This window comes from Amblyraja radiata, chromosome 3 (genome assembly GCF_010909765.2).
Source record: "Amblyraja radiata isolate CabotCenter1 chromosome 3, sAmbRad1.1.pri, whole genome shotgun sequence".
NCBI classification, from domain to species: Eukaryota; Metazoa; Chordata; class Chondrichthyes; order Rajiformes; family Rajidae; genus Amblyraja; species Amblyraja radiata.
The window spans coordinates 11,898,219-11,924,791 of NC_045958.1; the positions used below are offsets into that span (position 1 = coordinate 11,898,219).

Consider the following 26,573-nt stretch of genomic DNA (forward strand, 5'->3'; position numbering starts at 1 on the left):
TACACTACATCCATTGCTTCCTCTTTATGTGCCCTACTGCCAACATTATCAAAAAACGAATACATTTATCTAACACGATTGTATTTTGTCCAATTATGTTAAGACCTGATAACGATCTATTGAAATATTGTTTCCAAACCTGTCACTAAGGAGGCTTAATGAAATGTATTGGATTGTTTACAGAATAATAAAACATTCCCCAGCCAGCACAGTAATATAATACAGCTCTTGTTTGAATGATACAGTACTTTATTGCAGAAAGCTTCAGCATCAGAATGCCTGCCCATTTCTTTTAATCCAGTAGCAGCCTGCTGCAAAGACCAGTTCTCCAGGGATTGAAGATAGAAAGCTGGCATGGTCTTCTCTGTCTTTACTATATAATAATAAAAATGTTAGAATTATGTATCATCCATCATTAATCACTCCTCCCCCTCAAATTATACCAGTATGAGCCAATAAATATGTTAATAGCCATGAATTAAATTGAGAATATTTTCACATATTTCTCTCAATGAAACAATAGCACGGATAACATATAAAGTTTAAACTGAAAAATTTACAAAAGATTATGCAATTGATCAGAGGAGGTCATTTCAGATTAAGATGTAAATGTATCAGTCACTGCAAAGTTTATGGAATGTTGAAATAAATTAATACAGTTCAAACTTTGTAAGTAAGTGATCATGTAAATTAAAGTAGCAAAGTGCATTAATGCATCACATGACTGGATAACAGGCAACAAAAAAAGCTTTTCACTATACCTTGGTACACGTGACAATAAACTAAACTAAATCACTTACTTTTTGATGTGATTGCTACAACAAACAGTTCTTCTGATGCAGTTAGTTTTGAATGTTTGCCATTTAAATGAGCTAATGTTTTTTCCATGTGTAACGCTGCCATTAAGCTGGCCCACACAGTGGGATCATCTGCGAAATGAAACAGACAATTAAAAACTTAACTTATTTAACTCTAAAAGCAAAGCAATAATATTCTTCCATATTTTAGGTTACAATTTATTATACAACAGGATTATTTCCTCATTTGGTGTTTAGAGTTCGAACATTGAGACCTCCATGTTGTTGATTTAACAGCTTTGACAATATTATTATTTCAGTTTATTTCTGGGAAATAAATTATGGATGATTTTAGCTATGGTCAATTTTGCTCAATTCATTATTAATAATGTTAATTTTGCAACCTTAAGAGTTGTAAGCCACCTGCAAAATGGACAAGGATATTATTACTGGAACAAGGAACTGCAGATGCCGGTTTACAAAAATAGGCACAAAGTGCTGGAGTAACAAAGCATCTCTGGAGAACATGGATATGTGATGGATAGGATATTATGGAGAGGATATTATTACAAAATCACTAGACATTAAGCTCCCTATCTTCTTAATTTTCAGATGTATTCATTGCTGAATACATGGAAATTAATTTATTTGAATTATATTTTGTTTGGACTTGGAACAAGAAGAGAAATAGCAGTAAATATAAAGAAAAATAGGTTTGATGCAATTGCTTCACAAGGAGATTAATATTGCGATAATAGAACCATAACAAGAGTGGAAATATATTAGATGATAACATCTTTAGGCCAGAAGTAGTTTTAAAAAAAAGGGATATTTGCTAACATTCATGAATTTATGAATGATTGAACCTATGCAGCACAATAAAACAAACTTGGGGGCAGGGGGGGAAGGAAGATTTAATAACATTGCATGTGATATATGATGTCAATATTTCAGTCATTTTTTGAAAATGTTCATGGCAAATATTCTAATTTCTATTCAAGTAGAAATGTATTACATTTATTGAATTAGGGTGGCTAATGTCTGTTTAAGAAAGGCTGCAAGTGAGCCCCATGGATTCTGACAGTCTAGATCTGCATGCATTTGTGTCAGGGCCAATTTGATTGAGTTTATTTTTTGAAGTTGTGATCTAGAAGAACATGTAGGAGGCAATACTTGTTGGAAATACCCAACAAATCAAGCAGCATCTGTAGAAAGAGAAAATCTAAGTTAAGGTGGATCTTGCCTCAGGATCGGCAAGTTTGGGCACAAATTGGTTATCAAAAATTGTCAAAGTAAAGTCTCAAAGACTGCAGTATGTCTAGAGGGAAGATAAGTTGTTGCTACTCAAACATACATTGGGATTTGTAAGAGTGCAGCAAACTACAGACAAAATGGGAGTGGGATGGAGAATTAAAGTAACAAGTAACAACAAGTTCAGGGCATACCCAAAGAACTGCAAAGCAATGACCCAATCTGCATTTGGTTTCGCCAACACATTAACTAGAAAGCTCCAATAACATTGTGTACCTTGGCTTCCTCCTCTCCCTTTTCTGCAGTTTACATCACACAGCTTCTCACCTCTCCTTGATGGGTTATTGACCTGAAACATTAACTCTATTTCCATATCCACAGAATGCTGTCTGGCTTGCTCAGTTCTTCAAGCATTTTCTGTTTTTATTTCAGATTTTCAGCATCCACATTTCTTTTTGAGTTTCAATAATGAACTAATAATGCCTCAAATGACTCCATTTCATTTTTGGTGGTTGATAATTGATAATTAATTAGAAATCTTTAGAATTAACATTAATTTTTTTTAGATAATGACAATTAAGTCATACTGAATACTAGAGTCAGAATTAAAATCAGACATGGTATTCTGTCATCCAGCGACAATCTCAGTACTTCAGCAGGTTTTTCCTAAGATTGATGACCATGGCATATAATTGGATAAACATAAATAATTTAATGAAAAACACATCCCACCACCAGCTTAAATATAATTAAAGTTCTCCCTTTTAGTATATTTATGAACATTTAAGACATTGGATCGTGACAGCAACAATGACATATATTTGTCTTTAATCTGAATCACAGATTGGTATACCTGGATAAAGATGGATTGTCTTTTGGATAGTCTTTAATGCATTATCATTGTTATCAATTGCAGCATGTTTTCCTGCTGCTATCTGGTTTACAGCACTGAACAAAAGAGCATTCTGGAAGGGAAGAAAAATAAAGATCTATTTTATAAATTGCAAACATCCCATATTAAATGTTTGATTTAAGTATACTAGATTGTTTTGTAACATTATGTGCTGCAGTTGAGGATATTATTCTGAAGACTAAACAAAAATAGCCATATAAATACTGATTAGTTTGAATTTACCTTTGAATGATGAGAACTGAGGATCTGTGCTACATTGCCAGCCACTACCCCACCCTACAAAATGAAAGCCAAAATGAAAACAAGATAATACCAAAGTTATTTGAACTTCAGTTCACATACATTCGCCCATATACAATTACATTTCATGAATTATTTTACATTTGACAATAAAATACAAAAGCATGCCTTAGGGTCATAGAAGCCTACTGGGTTTGTCCCTGCCAATCAAGAAGCTCCATCTAAGCTAGTCCCATCATATTATATCATCATATACTTATTAAAACTCTGATCTTGTAAGTGTGTATGTGTGTGTGTATATGTGGTTGTCTATATATATCTTCGCAAAAACACTATGCGGTAACGATTACATTTTCCCCTCGAGGCAGAGATCACCTTCACTGAACATTTTATGCTTTATTTCTCGACTTATTACTGATTAAAAGTAAGTAAGAAGTTTAAAAACATTAAAAGACTTTGAATTTAAAACGACCAGCTTCCATTGATGACGTCACAATGGCTCGGCTAGCAGTGATCAGCTTCCCATGAAGATTTCATCCTGTATTTCACGTTATTCGAGATTAAAGCTTTCAAAATGCTAATATTTTTACATATTCAGATTCACATTTTCCCCCTCTAGGCAGAGAACACCTTTACTGAACATGTTATGCTTTATTTCTCGACATTACTGATTAAAGTTAAAAACAATCAAAATACTTTGAATTTTAAACGAGCAGCTTCAACTGATGATGTCACAATGGCTCGGCTAGCAGTGATCAGCTTCACTTACGTTCGAAAACGGATTGAGTTGGAGGACCACGCCTCCCGTGGGGGCCACGGGTAGGGAACGGGTGCGTTAGGGGAGCAGACCCAACAGGTCTGCACTTGGTCTAGTATCCCTTTAAATCTTTCCTATTCATGTTCCTATCCAAGTTTCTTTTAAATGTTGTTATAGTACACCTCAACAACCACCTCTGGTAGCTCGTGTCATACACCGACCATTATCCAAGTAAAACGTTGCCCCCCCAGGTTTGTATTATATCTAGTCCCTTTCATTTTAAATATATGTCCTCTTCATTTCGATTCCCCTACCCTTAGCACAAGAAATATCAGTGCAGCTTATAGACCAATGTTGCAGAAACCTTTCTAGGTGTGTTATGCACTAAATAGTTCAGAGCAAAGGAGAGAATTTAAGTGGAGAAACAAGGAACAGCAGATGCTGATTTACAAAAATAGATACAAAGTGCAACTCTGGAGCACATGACTTTGTGGCATTTTGGGTTGGAACCCTTCTTCAGACTGATTGTAGTGGGGGGGAAAAAAGCTGGTAAAGAAATTAGATGGGGCAGGCAAAGTGTGGTGTGTGATGTGTGGATACAGGTGAAGGTTTTTTTTGATGGACAAATGGCTGGACAAGGGCCATCGATGAATAGACAAAAAATGTAAGATAAGGGTAGAAGGGGTGCGAATTGTGAAGCCAGGGGAAGGAATACAGGGTGGAAAGGGATGACGGGAGGGGAGAAATGGGTGTAAATCCAATTGGGGGACAGGCAAGTAATTTAAGAAAATCTAAGTCATCTTGTTCTTTTACAGCTGAAACCATTCCCCCTCCCTCTCCCAACTCCCAACCGATCCCTGCTATTGTTAAAATAATTTTGTGATTGCACTAACAATTTTGAGTATCACTACATATCAATAAAGCAATTAGCAATTATCACATTAGCATTCCAGAAAGTTTTCTGTCATGTCAAAGGCTGACAGACCGAATTGGAAATTTCTGTGAAGTAAGGATTAACATGATTAAGGTGACATGGGCTTAGATATATCAAGAAAACAAACTGACAATAATATTTCAGACAATATAAAGGATACTTACTTCCGCCTTTTGGGGAGTATGTTGAGGAACAACTCTGCATAATAATGTCCAAAGGGCAGGATCTGCTGGATTGCTGGGAGGGGTGGTGGGGTAGAAAGATTTTACATTTTGTAATATGCTTTTTTAATTAACTTGCAAATATACATCTTGAAACAGAAAGTGCATATTTTATGATAAAGAGATTGGTGAATCACCCAAATACATTTGGAGCTTTTTTTCGGAATGGTGCAGAATTGAGATTTCATGTTCCAAAGATATGGAGAACACCAATTTTATGCATAGAATTATCCAAGTTATATTGCATTGACCTAGTAGTAAGAAATATTTGTAAATGATCCATCTTTAGAAACTCCATGTCAAGACACTTCAGATATGGAGCTGTAATGTTCAGTACTGGAATGCAGCATAAACAACTGCAATTGAATGCAATGTTCATTAGATGCCTGACCGCTATTTCTACTTCCTACTACTATTCGGCAAATCTGATTGTTATGGACAGATTATAAACAGAGCCACTGCCTGTCAGCACTACTTCCTCAGGTTCTTATACAGATGGTCCGATACCTGGGCTCTTCATATCCCTGGTCTCCAGACTCTGGACGACATATTTTCTGCAACAATTTCAAATTCTCAGCAGTTCCATTTATCATTCTTTGATGAAGTGTTTTAATGAAGAATAAGCAGAATAATTTTGAGGAAGAATGTTTACCTATTCTTTGCTTAAAAAAGATCTTCTGATTACAAGCTTACCAAGCAAAGTTACATGTGGTCATTGCGGTAAGATTGAGCTGAGCTGTGTATTCAAATGAAGCCATTCACGACTAAACTGTAGCATTTACAATATTGCATAGCTGGCATCCTAATAGAATTTTGTTCAAAATTGCTATTAGCTTAAAATTAATTTGACTTTGCCAATCAACCGTCTCTTAGAAAGTCTTGCTTTAATATTTTAGATATCAAATTTTGCAATTACTGAGTAATGATCTTGGAAAACACCATCTTTCTTGCATTTACCAGTATTTCACTAAATACAAATTGCTAATACTTGCCATGACTAATCACTTTTAAAAAGGCTCCCTGTGAAATACATTAACAGTACAAGCCTGAGTCAATATTGAATACAAAGTAATTGGCTGTATGACTCATTCAATTATAACTCATTCATGCCGGCAATAATATGATTAGTGGTATATTCACTTAATTTATGTCTCTTACTGATTTATATCTTTTACATTTTTCAAAATTACATTGTAAGGAAAAAAATAATTCTCCATTATTGGCACTAATGACAAATATAAAGGTAAGTCTGAACACTCATTATTAGATAGCAATTGTAAACTAAAGCAATTATTTCATAACCGCAAAACAAATTTAGAGTAGTTCTGACCACTTAATTAAACTGAAGATTTTAATTATATATTGCTCTTTTGAAATTTGAATACGATTTAAAATCAAAGTCAGGACCACAATTCTCGCCAAAATAATCAACATTTTACATGGATATTATTTTTCTGCTGGAATAGAAAATTATAACAAGATAGTTTGAATTAAATGTGTATGACCTTTATCACTTTAGGTTAAAAAAAAACGATTTTTTGCTGTATATAAAAGTATAAGTGTTAAAGACCTACCTATGAACAGCTTTTGATGCCTGTCTCTGTACAGCTAAACTGTTACTTTGCAAAGAAAACATTCCTGAAGAAAGAAGTGATGTTTCATAAGTTGAAGCAATCTTATCCCAGTGTTTGAACAGCTCATTAAGTGCTGCTGTAGTGAGAGTGGTATCCTTCTTCAAGAGTCCCAGAGCACACAATGCCTGAAGACTCTCCACACTGGGCTCCTTCAGCATTGAGCTATTAAATTAAAAGCAGAATGCAATTAACTTTGTAATGTATATTATTCCAGCACTTATAACTGATGTACTTTCAACATCCATCTAAAAATGCTACGTTATAATATACTTTGAAAGATTGAAAAAAATATGCAGTTTGTTTAGTACCTGAAGCCACCTTTTCAAGTGGAATCATGTTAGCAAATCTCGTTAGAGTCAGAGTTATACAGCGTGGAAAGAGGACCTTTGGCCCAACCGGCCAACATATCCCAACTATGCTAGTCCCACCTGCCTGCATTTGGTCCATATCCCTCCAAACCCGTTCCATCCATGTACCTGCCTAACTCTTCCTTAAAATGTTGGGATAGTCCCAGCCTCAACTACCTCCTCTGGCCGGGGTGTTAGGGTTAGGGTTAGGGTAAGGGTTAGGGTTAGTACAGATATTATAAACGGAGGCGCCGAAACAGCGGCGCCGAAAAGTACCCGACCCCCTCTGGCAGCTTGTTCCATACACCCACCACCCTTTATGTGAAAAAGTTACCCCTCAGATTCCTATTAAATCTTTTCCCCTTCACCTTAAACCTATGCCCTTTGGTACAATGTATGATACAATGTACAATATATGTTATTTTCATACATGTTTGCAAATAGCAATGACATAACAAGTGATTTATGTGTTTCTGGTTGTACAAGAAGGATTTAAGTGTAGTTAATCAGATTTGTTAAAAATGTTAAATCATTGTTCCACAAGGATGGTCTGAATAAGTAAAATTTCAAAACTTGCTGATGGCACCAAATAATGCAAGAATTAAATAATAATTTAACCAATTCCACGACCAATGGTTCAGATCAAAACACTGCAATCCTGCCACAAACAATTGAAATGACGTTGGTCAATAAATGACCATGTAAATTGAAAACTCCAAAAATGCAAACTCATCACGTATTAAAGACAAGGCAGAAACATCTGGTTCTATCATTGAAAATGGAGGGTACTTGAATTAGTTCATGACTAAATTGTTTAGTTCACGACTAAAATGTTAATGTTTTCCCAGCAGTGGTCTGGAAGACATTCTTCAGAACTAGCTGCACCTTCAATCAACCCATACAAATTTGATAGGCTACGGGAACAGATTAGAACATGCACAGCAACGAGCAGTGAGCAAAAAAATCCTCGACTTCCCCAAAGCCTCACCATCATCTGTAAGGCAGAAGGCTGATATGGACATAGATGCTGCTGCACCCGCTGAGTTTCTCCAGCATTTTTGTGTACCGGCTGATATGGACACCCTAATTGCTAGAATTCTCTCCAGGTTGCAAATATGCTTTCTTACAAATATATTCCTGATATTTCTTCATCACTGGTCAAATTATTGGAATCTATCTGTCCGAATAAGGAAGGGGCACTAAATTACCAGGAGACCCAAATTCGATCTTGACTGGGGGCGCTGTCTGTACAATTTGTACGTTCTCCCTGTGACTGCATTCTCCCTATGACCTGTGACCTACGTTTCTCCGGGTGCTCCCGTTTCCTCCCACACTCGAAAGAGGTACATGTCTGTAGGTTAATTGATCTCTGTAAATTGTCCCTAGTGTGTGGGATAGTGCTAGTGTACCAGATGATCGCCCGTCGCCGCGGCCTCAGTGGGCTGTTTCCATCTTGTATTTCTAAAGTCTACTCTAAAATTAGCCATTAAACCACTTTTCTTTGCAGCAAGATAATCTGCACAATATTATTTCACCGCCATGTGATTGCAGAAATTAGGACCCTTTTATCTAATGGTAACTATTTATCTGATACCTCATAGGAAGTCTAAAAACATGAATATATATTAAAGTGAGTAACCTAAAGGGCCTGTCCCACTTGGGCGTCATTTGCACGTCATTTACGTGACAACCTAAAAATTAATTGGTGCGTCGTGACGCGAGCATGGCGCATGGTGAGGCGTGGTGGCATATGCAGTGACGCGCGGTAACGCACGGCGCCAACCACCTCTGTGACGTATCCCTTGCGCACACTGACGTACTGATGGCGTATGCTGAAGTGCTGACGGCGTATGTGTAGCGCGTGATGACGCACGGTTACGCACGAACATTGCCTATGCTAATTTATTATGCATCACCGTGCGTCAACGTCCGTAACCATGCGCCGCCCGTACACCATTGGCGCGCCGTTTGCGCGTCATTTGAGCGCCCCACCACGTGACCACCCGGGTATAAAGCGCGGGTAGTTTTGAAAAATTTGCACCATAGTATCTTTGATTTTCTCTGGGAAAATCTTTGCCACGGAGATCAGACTAAGTACGAACGACATCGCAAATGACTCCCAAAAGAAGCAGGGCCCTCAAGAGCACTTGGCGCGCGACTGTCGTACTGCTAGACGATTTTCGCGTGACCGTCATGCGTCAGTCACTACCAGCCTGTCGCGTAAATGACGCCCAAGTGAGACAGGCCCTTAAGACTGTACATTTCCGAGCAAAGGCCCTTTCATTCTTAAGCCATTCTGATTATTACACACAATTCTTGCTATTCCAATTATCAAGATTTATAAACTAGAAAATAACAGAAATATAGAAACATTCTGAAATTGAGATGGTAGTATAAAATTAATGTGTTCTAGGCATTTACCACTTGAAAAGTAAAGTCTTAGCATTGTCCATTCTGTTGCTTTTTATCTCAATCATGGCAAGCGCAATCAGGATATGAGCCTTCTCTTTCTCCGTCTGAGCAATACTTAAAGCCTTTTCATAAGCTGGTAAAAGATAAATGAGGCAAATGAGTTTTTCAGCAATAACTTTTATCTTACCAAAAAATTACATAACTTCCAAAATGAATTGTGATACAGGAAGAATACTGATTTTTTTGTGACAGGGTAACGGAATATCTCACTTTAAGCAAACTACCAAATAAATAGTGCCTTTCATGTTATAATGTATTTGAATTACTTAAAAAAAAATTTGCAGTAACAAGTGCTTTAAAGGCAGCCATCGTTATAGGAAAACAAATTTAAGAACACATCACATGTAGAGATAATTGGCAAGAAATTGAGAGCACAGAGGCCCATTTTCAGCAGAAAAAAAAATAGCTTGATGAACTACATTACAAAATCTTTCACTACATCTCAGTACATGTGACAAAATAATGAACTAATACTATAGATGCCATATTAATAACACATTTAGGACAAGCACATAGTGAACAATGCTATGCGAATACAGAGCTGGGGGACTATGACACCAATCAGCAAGCAAAGCTGATTTGCCACATACAATGCCATCTTGGAACTCAACATTCCAAGCAATTTGATCTTCTAATCGTTAATAGCGGAACATGCACTCAAATGTGGCAAGGATCTACCAACAGGCAACAATGTCACGTTTTGCCTGGTTTATATACACACAAAAAAAATTGTGTGAAATACCAATAAATCCTTATCAGCTTATTCATATTTAGAGCAATGGATGTTGTCTTCTCTTATCATAATGCAAGGTTTACTCCACTGACTGCAGAAAAGCTTGAGCAGGGTTGCAGTTGGGGAGAGGGAGGTGGAGGGTTGAAGTGCTGATATCCTTGGAAGACAACATCAAGCAGATCTTGGTCAAGAAGCCCGACTGTGCACTTCTACATGAGCAACAACATTTGGGCTGTGGGTAACAGCAAGAGGACTGGTATATTAGTAGGATAAGTGAACAAGTGTTCTCTACAGGGTAGCCCTCTGCTTCATGGAGACACTTTCATCTGAGAGTGCTCTTCTAGCATCATAATACAATTGGGTGGTTGCTATATTGCTGTCAGAGCCAGAAAGCCACTTTGTACTTCATAATACAGAAACAATTGCCATTATATAAATATTCTTGGTAGCAAGCTACCCTTGTAGGACAGCATTCTGCGGTTTCCATTGCATCACCAGTACAAAGAGATGTGCTATAATTGAAGACAGACATAAAATGCTGGATTAATTCAGCGGGACAGGCAGCATCTCTGGAGAGAAGGAATGAGTAAGGTTTTGGGTCAAGACCCTCCTTCAGACTAAAAGTCACGGGAAAGGGAAACGAGAGACATAGATAATAATGTAGAAAGATATAGAACAAATTAATGAAAGATATGCAAAAAAGTAACAATGATAAAGGAAAGGCTATTGTTAGCTGTTTGCTAGGTGAGAACGAAATGCTGGTGTGACGGGTGGGGGTGAGATGGAGCGAGAGGGTTACTTGAAGTTAGAGAAATCAATAGTCATACTACTGGGTTTTAAGTTACCGAAGAGAAATATAAGATGCTGTTCCTCCAATTTGGGTTTAGCTTCTGACAATGGATGTGGCCTGGGACAGAAAGGTCAGTGTGGGAAATGGAAGGGGAATAAAAGTGTTTCGCAACTCGGAGATCAGGTAGGTCCAAGCGCACTGAGCGAAGGTGTTCAACGAAATGATCACCCAGTCTACGTTTGGTCTCGCCGATGTAAAAGAGTCCACATCTTGACAACGGATACAGTAGATGAGGTTGGAGGAGGTACAAATGAACCTCTGCCTAATCTGAAAGGACTGTCAGAGTCGAGGGAGGAGGTATAAGGACAGGAGTTGCTATATTTACTTGTGCTATAATTCTGGGCCTCAGATTCGGCATTATAATTAGGTCCACAACTTCCACAATAGAAATGACTGACTGTGTCAAGTTGATGTGTCAAGTTGATGCCAGATTCCACCATGCAACTTTATGGTAACATTCACACAGCCTTGTGTGCATACATCACCAAAACATGACACTTCCCCTATGTTATATCTCTTTCTCAAAGCTTGCAGTTCAACATTTGAAAATCAGTTCTTGACTATTCTTCAACATTTTTTTGTGAATGTTTCAGAAGTATAGCGTATCCTTAAACTGAGATAGCCATTCATTCACTAATGAATGTGCAGCCAGCAAACAGCATGATTAGTGTGGACTGAAATTACTAAACGTGAGGGCATCACAAGTTTTGCATCACAATAGCTAAATTTGTGTGTGTAGGGTATAACAATAACAATTTAGGTTATAATAATTATGGTTAAAACGACATGTAAATCTATCAAGGATAAACTCCTCCTATATTTATGCTAATTCCATATTTACCTTTGGCACTCTCCGGAAGTTGGCCTTTCTTGAAGTAAGCCAAGGCAATTCCAGTAATGTCATCAAACTCTGTGAGTGAATTTGACACATAAGCCTGGATGGACTCTTGATAGTGACCTGCAGTACTGAAGATGGAAAAGGTGACTTTGATGAAGCAGCAAGGTGATCTTCAGGCCATACATGCCAAAATCTTAAGGCAACTTTACTTAGCAGTATTTAATGCTTTTCAGGACAGGTTCACACAACTGTGCTCATGCTAGGATTTGTAGGATTACAGATTCTGACTTTATTCGTTGGAGCGTAATAGGCTGAGAATTGATCCTATAGAGGTGTATAAGATCATGAGTGGAATAGATAGGGAGAGTGTGCAGAGCCTTTCACCCACAGTAGGGGAATCAAGAACCAGAGGTAGTGGGACGCTTCATAAATTGGGAAATTGAGTAAAAAGATAATGAGGTTTTGCTCCAACCTTACATAACATTGGTCAGACTTTAGCATTCAGTATAGTGTTCTGATTACCACACTATAGAAACATAGAAAATATGTGCAGGAGTAGGCCATTTGTCCCTTCGAGCCAGCACCACCATTCAATATGATCATGGCTGATCATCCAAAATCAGTACCCCGTTCCCGCTTTCTCCCCATATCTCTTGATTCCGTTAGCCCTAAGAGCTAAATCTAATTCTCTATAGGAAGGATGTGATAGCAATGGAGAATGTGCTTCACCAGAGATTCACCAGAATACTGCCTAGGATGCAGCATTTTTGAGGAGAGATTGGAGAGTCTGTTTTCCCTGGGGAAAAGGTAACATAAGTGAGGTATATAAAATAGATGGGTTAATTGGAGGAAACCTTTCCTCTTAGAAGTGAACAAAACCAGGGGTCATATATTTGGAGTAAAGATCGAGAGATTTAGAAGGGATTTGAGTGAGGCTTTTTATCCCCAAATTGGCAAATACCTGGAATGCACTGCCTGAGAAAGTGGTGGAAGCAGAGTTACTCACTGCATTCAAGTGTCAAGGCAAGCACTTGCATTCAGATAATAATCTTCCTTCCTGTTCTTGCCACCAAAGTAGGTAACCTTACATTTATCCACATTATACTGCATCTGCCCACTTACCCAACCTCTCCAAGTCACCCTACAGCCTCATAGCATCCTCCTCGCAGCTCACACTGCCACCCAGCTTTGTGTCATCCACAAACTTGGAGATGTTACATTTAATTCCCTTGTCTAAATCATTAATATATATTGTAAATAACTGGGGTCCCCGCACTGAGCCTTGCGGCATCCCACTAGTCACTGCCTGCCATTCTGAAAAGGACCTGTTAATTCCTACTCTTTGCTTCCTGTCTGCCAACCAGTTCTCTATCCATGTCAATACTCTACCCCCAATACCATGTGCTCTAATTTTGCGCACTAATCTCCTGTGTGGGACCTTGTCAGAGGCTTTTTGAAAGTCCAAATACACCACATCCACTGGCACTCCCTTATCCAGTCTATTTGTTACATCCTCAAAAAATTCCAGAAGATTAGTCAAGCATGATTTCCCCTTCATATATCCATGCTGACTTTGACCGATCCTGTCACTGCTTTCCAAATGCGCTGCTATTAAGTCTTTAATAATAATCGACTCCAGCATCTTCCCCACTACTGATGTAAGGCTAACTCGTCTATAATTCCCCTTTTTCTCTCTCCCTCCATTCTTTAAAAGTGGGGCTACATTAGCTACCCTCCAGTCCACAGGAACTGATGCAGAGTCTACAGAACATTGGAAAATGATCACCAATGCATCCACAATTTCTAGGGCCACCTTGAGTACGCTGGGGTGCAGACCATCAGGCCCTGGGAATTTATCTGCCTTCCGTCCCGACAGTTTACCTAACTCCATTTCCTGACTAATGTGGATTCCCTTCAGTTCCTCCCTCCCACTAGATCCTCTGTCCCCTAGTATTTCAAAGAGCAATGTAGCCTACTCTTGGTCCTATTTCTTTTGTTTTCATGCAGTCACTAGTATACACGGATACATATGCGCAACAAAAAAAATCCTTCTGATAACAGGACAATTATGATTTTTGTGTTTGAATTCATTTTACATGCATTATAATATGTACACATCCCCCAAATATCAGCAATCAAACACAAAAATCAGTGTTCAGTTTGACAAGAATTTCATAATTAGATTTGTCTATTAGATTCAGAGAATAATTGAAAGTGATGACATTATGTTAATTAATCATCGCTGCCTTGCATAAAATAAACAGAATATTTGATTATTTTTTTTAAAAGGTAATGAATAGAAAAATATTAATATTATTACGTGAAACACATTAATTGAATTATTTGAAATTAAAGTAATCATTACAAAATGATTATGTTCTATTCAAGAAATTGATAAAACATAAGCAACTAACCATAAGGCTCGAGCCCAATTTCTTCGAGCGAGCAGCAGTTTCTCATTGTCTTTGGCATTTTGTAATAACATTACTGCTCTAAAAAAAATCAAAGCAGATACATTTCTTACCAAAAGAAAACAATTCTCCAAAACACAAAAATGAAATAGAATTTATAAACACAGACATTGATCCAACTGGTGTCTGCAGCTATTCATGTTAACTTTTTTCACATTTCCATAGAATGTTACTGTCAAATTATTGTTATTTTACATTCCCTATGAATTCTTTTGCTACTGACGATATCTCCTTGGAATCAACAGGTCCTCTCAGTGGATTCCCAACATGACCTCTTAGTGGATGCCCGCCAGATTTTCCGCAATACTTTTGTACGACTGAAAAGCTAGATGTGCTTTTGTTTTCATGCAGTCACTAGTATACACGGATAAATATGCGCAACAAAAAAATCCTTCTGATAACAGGACAATTATGATTTTTGTGTTTGAATTCATTTTACATACATTATAATATGTACACATCCCCCAAATCAGCAATCAAACACAAAAATCAGTGTTCAGTTTGACAAGAATTTCATAATTAGATTTGTCTATTAGATTCAGAGAATAATTGAAAGTGATACGATAGGGTATACTTATGGGTATACGATAGATGCATAGTGTGCAGGAAAGAACTGCAGATGCTGGTTTAAATCGAAAATAGACACAAAATGCTGGAGTAACTCAGTGGGACAGGCAGCATTTCCTCTGACTGAAGAAGGGTCTCGACACGAAACGTCACCTATTCCTTCTCTCCAGGGATGCTGCCTGACCCACTGAGTTACTCCAGCTTTTTGTGTCTAACATTGAAGAAACTTTGGTTCAGGGTCATGTACATTTTTGGTTTACAATGCAAAGCTTACCTGTGATACGCCTCTGCTGCTTGTTTTTTCAGGTTTAAATACTCATTTAAATAACCCAACATTGTGAAAGCTATCGGATCGGTCCGAATTCTCTCTGAAAAATAAATTAAGTCTTAGGTTAGAAAAATAGAAAAATAGGTGCAGGAGTAGGTCATTCGGCCCTTTGAGCCAGCACCGCCATTCAATATGATCATGGCTGATCATCTAAAATCAGTGCCCCGTTCCAGCTTTTCCCTCATATCCCTTGATTCCTTAGCCCTAACATCGAATGCATTTTTCCTGCATCTTGCCTGTCCAGTCCTTTAAGAATCTCATGTTTCTATAAGATTCTCTCTCATCCTTCTAAATTCCAGTGAATACAAGCCCAGTCAACCAATTCTTGTATCATGAAAGGTTATATATTTCACACAAAGTAGCTGCGTAACCACCCATTAGTTGGATTATGATTGTTAACCATCTTTTACTAATATTAACAGAGAATAAGTGCACTCTTTCTATGGCATAAATATTTTACTGATTCAATTCATTCGATGGGGGAGCGGTCAAAGTGACGGTTGAGAGGGAGGGACGCAAAGGGTGCACTCATGGTGCCCAAGCGAGTTCTGTCGGCATCCTGAAGAAAGTGCATCCTGTCGGGATGGCAACAACCGAGTCAACCAGTGAAAAAGTGCTTGTTTGTGCAGGCCAGCTGAATCGGCACCTTGTTTTAAGGTGAACTGACTCAGTCTGAAGATGCGTCCTGACGTCAACTAGCAATGTTTTTCACAGAAGCTGCCTGGCCTGCTGAGTTATTCTAGTATTTGGTGTCATTTTGTGTATTAAATATCATCAGCAGTTCTTTGTTTCAACTACACACAATACCTTACTCTGTTATAGCAGACAATCGGCAATAACGAACACCATTCCCCCACCTCCCCCTCTGGTCCGTTATAATGAGGGTTTACCGTACGTGCAGGTTTGTAGGTTAATCGGCTCATGTAAATTGTCCCCAGTGTGTAGGATAGAACAAGTGTACAGATGATCGCTGGTCAGTGCGGATTTAGTGGGCCAAAGAGCCTGCTTCCACGCTGTTTCTCTAAAACTATAAACTAGTTATTTACAATTGTTCATTCAAGCACAGTCCTGGACCTTTCATTTGAATTGTTTGTCTGTCTTCTCAGCCACTCACCCATCCCACTTTCAAGCTTATCAATAGTTAAATCTTTGGATCAATTTTCCAAGTTCAGGGAATGAAAACTTAACTGCATCTAACGTACAACTGGTATAGTTAGCTACAACTCTGTGAAACATCCCTCCCTTTACCACAGCAATGATGCTTGTAAATTCTCTTCTTTTGATTTTTCTTCTTGTCATTGAAAAGACATTGGGATAAGTAGATAGATAGGAAGGTTTAGAAGGATATGGACCAAATGCGGGCAGGTGGGATTAGCGTAGATGGGGCATCTTGGTCGGCATGGGCACATTGGGCCATAGGGCCTCTTTCTATGCTGTACGATTCTATGACCCCATGTTCTTACAGAACTCTCTATTTGGTCACCCTCAATCATCTGGTTAACTTGACATATAATCTGATTATGCTTCTAGGGGGAGATTTTCCTTATTAAAGATAGTTTGTAATAAAAAATATTAAATATTAAATAACACATCATTAATTTGCAAACTTAATATTTAAAGTTTCATTTTCAAGGTGTATGACTGTTCAGTAATGGACACTAACATTATTGATTATAGAGACATTGTCAAATATTTTAAGTATGTTGTGAGTCACATCTATATTAATAAATACAATTATAGTTAGCAACTATGTTACATTGGAAGGTGTTTGTAAATAAAATAACTGTGGACATCAATTCACATACAGGTTTGCAGCCTAGTAATGTAATTTATCTTACCTGTGTACTTGCTCATGACAATCTGGGCAGCAGATATTGCATTCATCTGTATAATGTTGTACTTGTACAGTTCTGAATTTCTATTTGATTTATCCTGCAGTGTTGCACACACCCAGTGTGCATAACCTTTAGCACCTTCAGTCTGTACAAAATAATATTTTTTTCTAATTACTCTTCACATTGTAAAATTATTAAAAAAACAATAAAATCTATATATTACTAAAACTCATCTTGTTTGTTTGGATGTCTGTCTGTGAGTGAGTGAGTGAGTGAGTGAGTGAGTGAGTGAGTGAGTGAGATCCCGGAATTATGCCAAATCGGTACACGATAGCGCTACCATTTTTGCACCACCTCACTCACAATTGTCTTGTGGTGTGTTTTTTATCAAGTTTCATTCAGATTCATGTTATATTTTACAAGTTATACACATTTTCTACTACACAAAATCCTGTTTGAGAAAGAATGACTTGAACAGTGCAGTGGCAGTTGCTGGCAGTTTACAGCTATGACATCACAATGGGATCTAATTTACATAAACTGCCAGTGAACAGTGCTCCACCAGACAATTACATCATAATGAGATCTCATTAACATAAACTGCCCATCAAGTGTTCCACCCAGTGCAATGAGATTTGTTACATTGTTGTAAGGAGAGGGAGGGAGTGGGGGAGGGAGTGGGGGAGGGAGAAGGAGATTTGTTATTTAAACATTGTATTTAGTGGGGGAGTGCGATAGAGGAGAGGTGAGGAGTGGGGGAGCAGCGAGAGGGGAGAGGAGAGAGAAGAGGGAGGGTGAAGAGGATGGGGAGGGGGTGTTGGGGGATGAGGGCAAATCCCGCGCCTGCGCAATTGGGGGCTATGGGTGAGTGGTGGAATATTGCGTTGGGGGAACAGGGCCCAAGGGTCCCACTTGGTCTAGTACTGTATATATAAGAGTTTTATTCTCATCTTGTTTGTTTGGATGTCAGTGAGTGAGATCCTGAAATTATGCCAAAACGGTACACGTAGCGCTACAATTTTTGCACCACCTTACTCAGAATTGTCCTGTGGTGTGCGTTCAACAGGTTTCGTACAGATAGATGTTATATTTTACAAGTTATCACATATATAAGTTTACAGAATCCAGTTTGAGAAAGAATGACTTGAACACTGCAGTGGCAGTTGCTGACAGTTACAGCTATGACGTCACAATGAGATCTCATTTGCAACAATGTTGCAATAACAGAACACTGAGTCCTGGCAGAGGGAGGCTGAACAGGAGGGGGTGGGAGTGCTGGGTCAAGGCAGGGGAAGTGGAATTGGATTTTATTTTTAAGTCCTGGCAGCAAGTGCTTGCATTTTTTTTTAAGTTTAAAAAGAGGGAGGATGAAGAGGAGAGGAGGGAGTGCTGGGATATAAGGGGAATTGAGCCGCCTCAGCCCAGTTGGGGGCTATGGGTGTGGTGGAATATTGTGTTGTGGGGACGGGTTGCGTTGGGGGAACGGGTGAGTGGCGGAATATTGCGTTGGGGGAACGGGTTACGTTGGGGAACCAGACCGCCCGTGTGACAGGGACTCAACGGGTCCCACTTTGTCTAGTACAATAAAAAAATTCTAGCAGAATTTTAACAATCCACCTAGAGAAAACCCACGTAGACACAGGGAAAATGTACAAACTCCGTACAGACAAAACCCATAGTCAGGATCAAATCCGGTTGTCTGGCACTGTAAAGCAGCAACGCTACAGCCGCGTCGCTGAGGTGACTTGTTCAATCCATTGTACAAAATTTGCCACTTCATGATATTTAAACCAAGGCAAACTGCTGTCTTTGAAGCTAATGGAAGAACAGCACAAATTGTGCACCAACCTTTAGCTACATAACAGTACATCAGTTCATGCACCTGAAGGTGGCAAGCCATTTGACAGCGAGTTTTACATGAGCATCTAAGACAAAGCACCAAATGTATTCTAGATGTCATGAAACAGCATTTCGTTCAGACCGAAAGGTCTGAATGACAAATAAAGGATTCAATTCAATAAAGGATTCAATGAAGAAATTTCCTGCAAATTAACCAATCAATGTTGTACAAGATAATCAATTTGATATTTTATTCCACAGGTTAGACTTGATTATAATTGGTCTTGCAAGTACAATTAGGAGAGTAGAACACTTACATTGACACCAAGTTCAGTTGTATGTCTAAATAAGTCCATTGTCTCATAGCTGCCAACAGCTTCTGCAATAAGTGCCTGCAAAAAACACGCGCCTAAAAATTACAACTGTCATAAAAAGTGTAACTAAACAATTCCTTTGCCAATATGGAAAATATTAATGGAAAGTACAATATTCATACAAGCAATTATGATGAAAAAAGATATTGACAATTAAGCAGTGCATTACTGGGTTTGATTCAAATTCGATTGAGTTTATGTAAAGCAGGCATTCTGAAGAAGGGTGTCTAACTGAAACATCACCCATTCCTTCTCTCCAGAGATGCTGCCTATCCCACTGAGTTACTCCAGCTTTTTGTGTCTATCTTCAGTTTAAACCAGCATCTGCAGTTCCTTCTTGCACTGTTTAATTGTCAATCATTAGCAAAATAAGAAGCCAAAGGAAGTGAGTATCCAATGGTGGCAATCCTTGCCATGATTTGAGAAAAAGTCGCTTCAAAAGGTAGATTAAACATTTGCAAACTCTGTCATGGGATGTTTTGGCGTCTCTACAACTATAATGTAACTGGTGCGTTGTTGCATCAATATATGGCAGAATTACTGTTGAAATTATTTTTACTGCTAACATGATGCATTATTTCATTCCAAAATTCTTTCTGAACACTGCAATCATAGAATGTGTAAACATTATTTCAAAATATGTTTTTTAATCAACTGGGTGAAGCTACACTATTACAGTAAAGCTGAATTCCTAGTTAGCCTAATACCCTTCATACAAACTTAAGTGATATGAGGTGCACCAGCATTGAGAAAACAGTTGCAAGAATATGTACAACAAGAATATGTTTCAGTGAATATGATAATTTTGCAGAATGTATAAAATATCTACCTGTCCAATCCAGCATATAACATATGAGGGTTCCAAAGACTGGGCTACCTTAAAGGCTTCATGGGCAAGCTAGATTGGAAATACATACAAAAACAAATACAGTAATACGATAACAGTAAACATGGCATTGATGTCAAAACAGACTGTACAAATTCCAATTAAATCTACAAATTTGTGGACGTTGCGGGACAGATATCAAATAATGAAGAGACTTTTAAAAAAAGGAAGGAGATAGAAAACAGAGAATTATAGACCAGTGAGCCTGACATCGGTGGTGGGGAAGATGCTGGAGTCAATTATAAAAGATGAAATAGCGGCACATTTGGAAACGTGTCACAGGATTGGTCAGAGTCAGCATGGATTTACGAAGGGGAAATCATGCTTGACTAATCTTCTGGAATTTTTTGTGGATGTAATTAGGAAAATGGACAAGGGAGAACCAGTGGATGTGGTGTACCTGGACTTTCAGAAAGCCTTTGATGAGGTCCCACATTGGAGATTAGTGGGCAAAATTAGAGTACATGGTTTTGGAGGTAGGGTACGAACATGGATAGAAAATTGGTTGGAAGACAGGAAACAAAGAAGTGCAATGGCGTTGTTATCCATCACGTCGTGTGATGAATGGCTGGGTCACCAGTTGTAGCGGCCTGGACGAGGTCAGGAAAAGGCCAGACGCCAGACAGGTTCAAACACACTTTAATCACACAGCGAGGGCACAAACCACACAGGGACCTCGGGAAACCTCGTGGCAGACCAACGCCCCTGTCCCTCAATAGCCGAGGGGGATGACCCCAGGAGTGGCCTACCCCCAGGGACTGCCACAACTGTACATTTGATCCCTATATAGACCATGATGAAAAAAAAGCATTTCTCTTGAACAGACATCAGAAGGCCAGCAATAACATTAGTAATCAGATAATAACCACATACATATTTAAGCTACATTAACACCCATTTATAATTTAATAAAGTAACCAAAGGCATGACACAGGAGAGTTACCAAGAATAAAGCATGTATTTACATAGGGGAAATTATGCTCGAGTTTTCTGGAATTTTTTTGAGGATGTAACTAGGAAAACGGACAAGGGAGAGCCAGTGGATGGAGTTACCTGGACTTTCTGAAAGCATTTAATAAGGTCCCACATAGGAGATTAGTGGGCAAAATTAGGACACATGGTCTTGGGTGTAGAGTGCTGACATGGATAGAAAATTGTTTGGCAGACAGGAAAAAAGAGTAGAGATTAACGGGTCCCTTTCAGAATGGCAGGCAGTGACTAGTGGGGTACCACAAGGCTCGGTGCTGAGACCGCAGCTATTTACAACATACATTAGTGATTTAGATGAAGGGATTAAGAATAACATTAGCAAATTTGCAGATGACACGAAGCTGGGTGGCAGTGTGAACTGTGAGGAGGATGCTATGAGGGAGTAGATTCACGAGGTTAATTCCCGGATGGCGGGACTGTCATATGTTGAAAGAATGGAGCGACTGGGCTTGGATACACTGGAATATAGAAGGATGAGAGGGGATCTTATTGAAACATATAAGATTATTAAGGGATTGGACACGCTAGATGCAGGAAACATGTTCCCGATGTTGGGGAGTCTAGAACCAGGGACCACAGTTTAAGAATAAGGGGTAGGCCTGTAGTGGCCATTTGGCTTGTTTTGTGTATCATTAACTATGGCATGTGTCTTTAAATTTTAGAGTGCCCGTTATATTGTGGGTGGGATTTATGACGTATTTTAGGGCGTGTTTGGAGCTAAGTTTCTGGTGCAGAAGCTTAGTTTTTAGTTCAGTTTCGGACCAGCATGGAGAAGGTTTACCCTTTGACCATGCGAAGTGTAACGGAGACACGAGAAGTTTTCTAACCTTTAAAGCGATAAGCTGGTGTTCGATGAGGTTTATAGTGTACGAGTCGGAAGAAGTTTGAATGTACCTCATTGATTTTAATCAACAATAAAGAATTTATCAATCAAAAGACTGTGTTTTGAAAATTTATCTGGGAATAAGCTCTGAAGGTCTCTGTTGGAGAGCTCACACGGAGACATTCCCCTTAACCAAGCAGTCCACTTAGCGGCAAGAGGGAGTAATCTCTTGAACGATATAAAAATCTGCCGCTACAGGGCCATTTAGAACGGAGATGAGGAAAAACTTTTTCACCCAGAGAGTTGTGAATCGTTAGAACTCTCTGCCTCAGAAGGCAGTGGAGGCCAATTCTCTGGATGCTTTCAAGAGTTATTTAGAGCTCTTAAAGATAGCGGAGTCAAGGGGTATGGGGAGAAGGCAGGAATGGGGTACTGATTGTGGATGATCAGCCATGATCACAGTGAATGGCGGTGCTGGCTCGAAGGGCCGAATGGACTACTCCCGCACCTATTGTCTATTGAGTACAGGAAGGAGATTGAGATTGTGACCTCAACTTTCTTTCAATGTCAGTAGAACAAGGAGATAGTGATTGACTTCAGGAAGCGAAGCGGTACACATACCCCCCGGTATGCATTGACTGCGCATAAGTAAAGATGGTTGAAAGCTTCAAGTTCCTAGGATTAAATATCACCAGCAACTTGTCCTGGACCACAACTATCACCAACTTCTACAAATACGCTGCAGAAAGCATTTGATTGGGATGCACCACAGCATGGTTTGGGAACAGCTCCATTCAAGACCACGAGAAATTGCAGAGAATTGTGGACGAACCCCAGACCATCACATACACCAACCTCCCTTGCATTGACTCCATTTTAACTTTATGCTGCCTCGGCAGGACCATCAGCATAATCAAGGATGTGGTTTGCCCCTGTCACTCCCCTCTTCTCCCCTCTCTCATCGGGCAAGAGATACAGAAATGTGAAAACACCCACCTCCCGATTCAGGGAAGTTTCTTCCCAGCTGTTATGAGGCAACTGAAACATTCTATCAACAACTTGAGAGCAGACCTGAGCTACTATCTATACCATAGGAGATCTTTCGATATCTTTTATCAGATCTTACTGGACTTCATCTTGCACCAAACGTTATTCCCTTCATCATGGATCCGTACACTGTGGATGGCTTGATTGTAAACATGTATTGTCTTTCTGCTGACAGGTTAGCACGCAACAAACGTTTTTCACCTTACCTCGGTTCACATGACAATAAACTAAACTTTAATAGTTAAATTGCTGCACTATTTACAGCATCTTATATCAGCCATTTCTGTACCTCAAGGATACAATGAACAGATCATCGCACATAAATCCAGTGTTCTTGACTTCAAATTATAAAAAGTTGAACAACTTGTGTTCTTAATATTTACCTCAACGCTTTCATTCTTCAAATAAGTTGCCCCCAGGTTGGTCCAAGCCACTACATTCTAGTAGAGGAGATTGTCACATTTAAAGTCAATGTTAAAACATTATCCTCACAACTTTAAAAGATTTACCATTAGAAACAGTAGAAAAGATGTTTACTCAATTCAAAAATGCATGGTTTATCATATCTAATTATTCACACTTAAAAATCACTTCATTTCTGCACTGGTAAATATGAATTAAGAACAAATAGTAAAAGGTATTTACTGTTAAATATGAAAGAGAAATTGTGAATTTACTTACGTTTTGTTCAACCTGAACAGATTTAATGAATGAATGCTGTGCAAGAGCATAGTTTTCAATACCTGTATCACATCAATGTGGAAAAGCAAGAAGGCATATTTAGTTTGCTGAATATTTAATTTAGAAATACACATTGATAGGCTAGCAGAATAAACTGACAAGAAGCAATTGAAATTTAATACAGATGAGTGAAATAATACGCTGTGGCAGAAATAATGCAGCATTACAGGTTAAATGACATAGAAACATAGAAAATAGGTGCAAGAGTAGGCCATTCGGCCCTTCGAGCCTGCACCGCCATTCAATATGATCATGGCTGATCATCCAACTCAGTATCCTGTACCTGCCTTCTCTCCATACCCCCTGATCCCTTTAGCCACAAGGGCCACATCTAACTCCCTCTTATATATAGCCAATGAACTGGCCTCAACTACATTCTGTGGCAGAGAATTCCAGAGATTCACCACTCTCTGTGTAAAAAATGTTTTTCTCATCTCAGTCCTAAAAGATTTCCCCTTTATCCTTAAACTGTGACCCCTTGTTCTGGACATCCCCAACATCGGGAACAATCTTCCTGCATCTAGCCTGTCCAACCCCTTAAGAATTTTGTAAGTTTCTATAAGATCCCCCCCTCAATCTACTAAATTCTAGCGAGTACAAGCCGAGTCTATCCGTTAAAGGGTGTGCATGTCAAAGATACCTTGACAAATATTTATACAAATCATATAGCAGCAGCAGTAGATGTTGCAAGAAAGCCAGAGACTCAGGTTCAACTCGGACCTCTGATGCTGACTGTGTGGAGATTGTACACGTTCCCTGTGACAACATGGGTTTTCTTCTGGATGCTCAGATTTCCTCAAACATTTGAAAGATATGTGGATTGGGTAGGTTATTTGGCCTCTTTCATTGTACCATGAAGGTGAGTGATAGAATCTGGGGGACTTGATGAGAATATGGGGAGAATGAAGAAAGTGTTAATATAGAATTAGTATAATTGGGTGGTTGATATTTGGTGTAGATTTGGTGAGCCAAAAGACCTGTGTCCATAGTGAATGACTTTATAACTCTAACTTCAGCCCACCTTAATTTGAGTTTGTAAAAAGAAAAACTTGCTATTGCAGAATTGGACTGAAAAAGATCAGTTTATCGCTCAAGATTAAACTCTATCTTGCAATACCTTTGCAACTGGCAACAACTCCAAGTGCGTTCCAGTATTGATGATTTTTGCTGTTCAACATCACAGACTTTTTAAGGCACTGTTGAATAAACATAAAAATAACTTTATTATGGAAATGATTCAAACATGGAAAATAAAAACAATATTCAATAATGTCAAAGAGCAAATTCTTCTCTGATTTCATATGGAACGATTGATTATTCCGAGAGCACCGCAAAAAAAAAAAAATTTGAATTGACTTGATTACCTGTGCAGTAATTTAAGTAAATTGACTATCTGTTGGGCTCGGTGATAAGAATGGACAATTCCATGAATAAGTAATTATGTCCAAACCATAAAGAAAATGCTAATTCTTTCCAATATGAATCCTGGCCAGTTTTGTGGCAGACTAATTAAGGCAAATGTGCTTTTGAATGAGTACGGATGCTTGAGTTTGCAGTACATTTGCTGTTCACCAGAGCTTTCTTAAAACACCTCAAATGCTTGAGCTGATATAAATTTAGTGCCACTCTTGTTTAAAAATTCTATGATTTTTATTATTATTGATTTCATTCTGCTGAAATTAAGAAACTATTAGGTATATATTACCTGAAGGGCCAGGCCACAAATTAAGATAAGATAAGATACAAGTATTGATTATAAAGAAATGGAAAAGTTTAAATTAAGTTTATTCAGTGAATATTTTAGTCATGGAACTACAAATGCAAAATGAAAATTGAAGTTCCTTCTGAATTTCTTCAAGATGCATCACTCCACAGAAATAGATCATGAATAGTTTTTGGAGGAAAAAAACCCCATGAATATTTGGAATTGTTTGATAATTGTCAAAGTATTAAACTGAAGATCAAATTTCTATTGTGTACAGTGCCCTCAGTGCACAGTGTTTTGGACAAAGACCCATCATTTAATTATTTGCTTCTGTACTCCACAATTTGAGATTTGTAATAGAAAAAAAATCACATGTGTTAAAGTGCACATAGTCAGATTTTAATAAAGGCCATTTTGAAACATTTTGGTTTCACCATGTAGAAATTACAGCAGTGTTTATACATAATCCCCCCATTTCAGGGCACCATAACGTTTGGGACACATGGCTTCACAGGCATTTATAATTGTTCAGGTGCATTTAATGCCTCCTTAATGCGGGTATAAGAGCTCTCAGTCTTTCCTCCAGTCTTTCCATCACCTTTGGAAACTTTTGTTGCTGTTTATCAACATGAGGCCAAAGTTGTGCCAATGAAAGTCAAAGAAGCCATTATGAGACTGAGAAACAAGAATAAAACTGTCAGAGACATCAGCAGTTTGGCGTATCAAAATCAACTGTTTGGAACATTACTAAGAAGAAAGAGAGCACTGGTGAGCTTACTAATCGTAAAGGGACTGGCAGGCCAAGGAAAACCTCCACAGCTGAAAACAGAAGAATTATCCCTATAACAAAGAGAAATCCCCAAACACCTGTCCGACAGATCAGAAACACACTTCAGGAGTCAGGTGTGGATTTGTCAATGACCACTGTCCGCAGAAGACTTCATGAACAGAAATACAGAGGCTACACTGCAAGATGCAAA

At 38.6% G+C, this 26,573-nt stretch overlaps 1 protein-coding gene across 2 annotated transcripts in view; it reads right to left on the reverse strand.

Annotated features, from left to right (window-relative positions):
- ttc37 (tetratricopeptide repeat domain 37) overlaps positions 1-26,573 on the reverse strand; it is a 114,637-nt gene that overhangs the window by 19,030 nt on the left and 69,034 nt on the right. For both annotated transcript variants that reach the window (XM_033017294.1, XM_033017295.1), the window contains exons 21-36: positions 25,006-25,084; positions 23,829-23,890; positions 23,531-23,587; positions 20,231-20,299; positions 19,345-19,419; positions 17,192-17,333; positions 15,300-15,393; positions 14,402-14,479; positions 11,991-12,115; positions 9,516-9,639; positions 6,688-6,909; positions 5,057-5,129; positions 3,184-3,237; positions 2,902-3,013; positions 801-929; positions 249-373 (exon numbers count right to left, since the gene is read on the reverse strand). In XM_033017294.1, the coding sequence (XP_032873185.1) occupies positions 249-373; positions 801-929; positions 2,902-3,013; positions 3,184-3,237; positions 5,057-5,129; positions 6,688-6,909; positions 9,516-9,639; positions 11,991-12,115; positions 14,402-14,479; positions 15,300-15,393; positions 17,192-17,333; positions 19,345-19,419; positions 20,231-20,299; positions 23,531-23,587; positions 23,829-23,890; positions 25,006-25,084 (1,620 nt within the window). The remainder of the gene's footprint in view (positions 1-248; positions 374-800; positions 930-2,901; positions 3,014-3,183; positions 3,238-5,056; positions 5,130-6,687; positions 6,910-9,515; positions 9,640-11,990; positions 12,116-14,401; positions 14,480-15,299; positions 15,394-17,191; positions 17,334-19,344; positions 19,420-20,230; positions 20,300-23,530; positions 23,588-23,828; positions 23,891-25,005; positions 25,085-26,573) is intronic.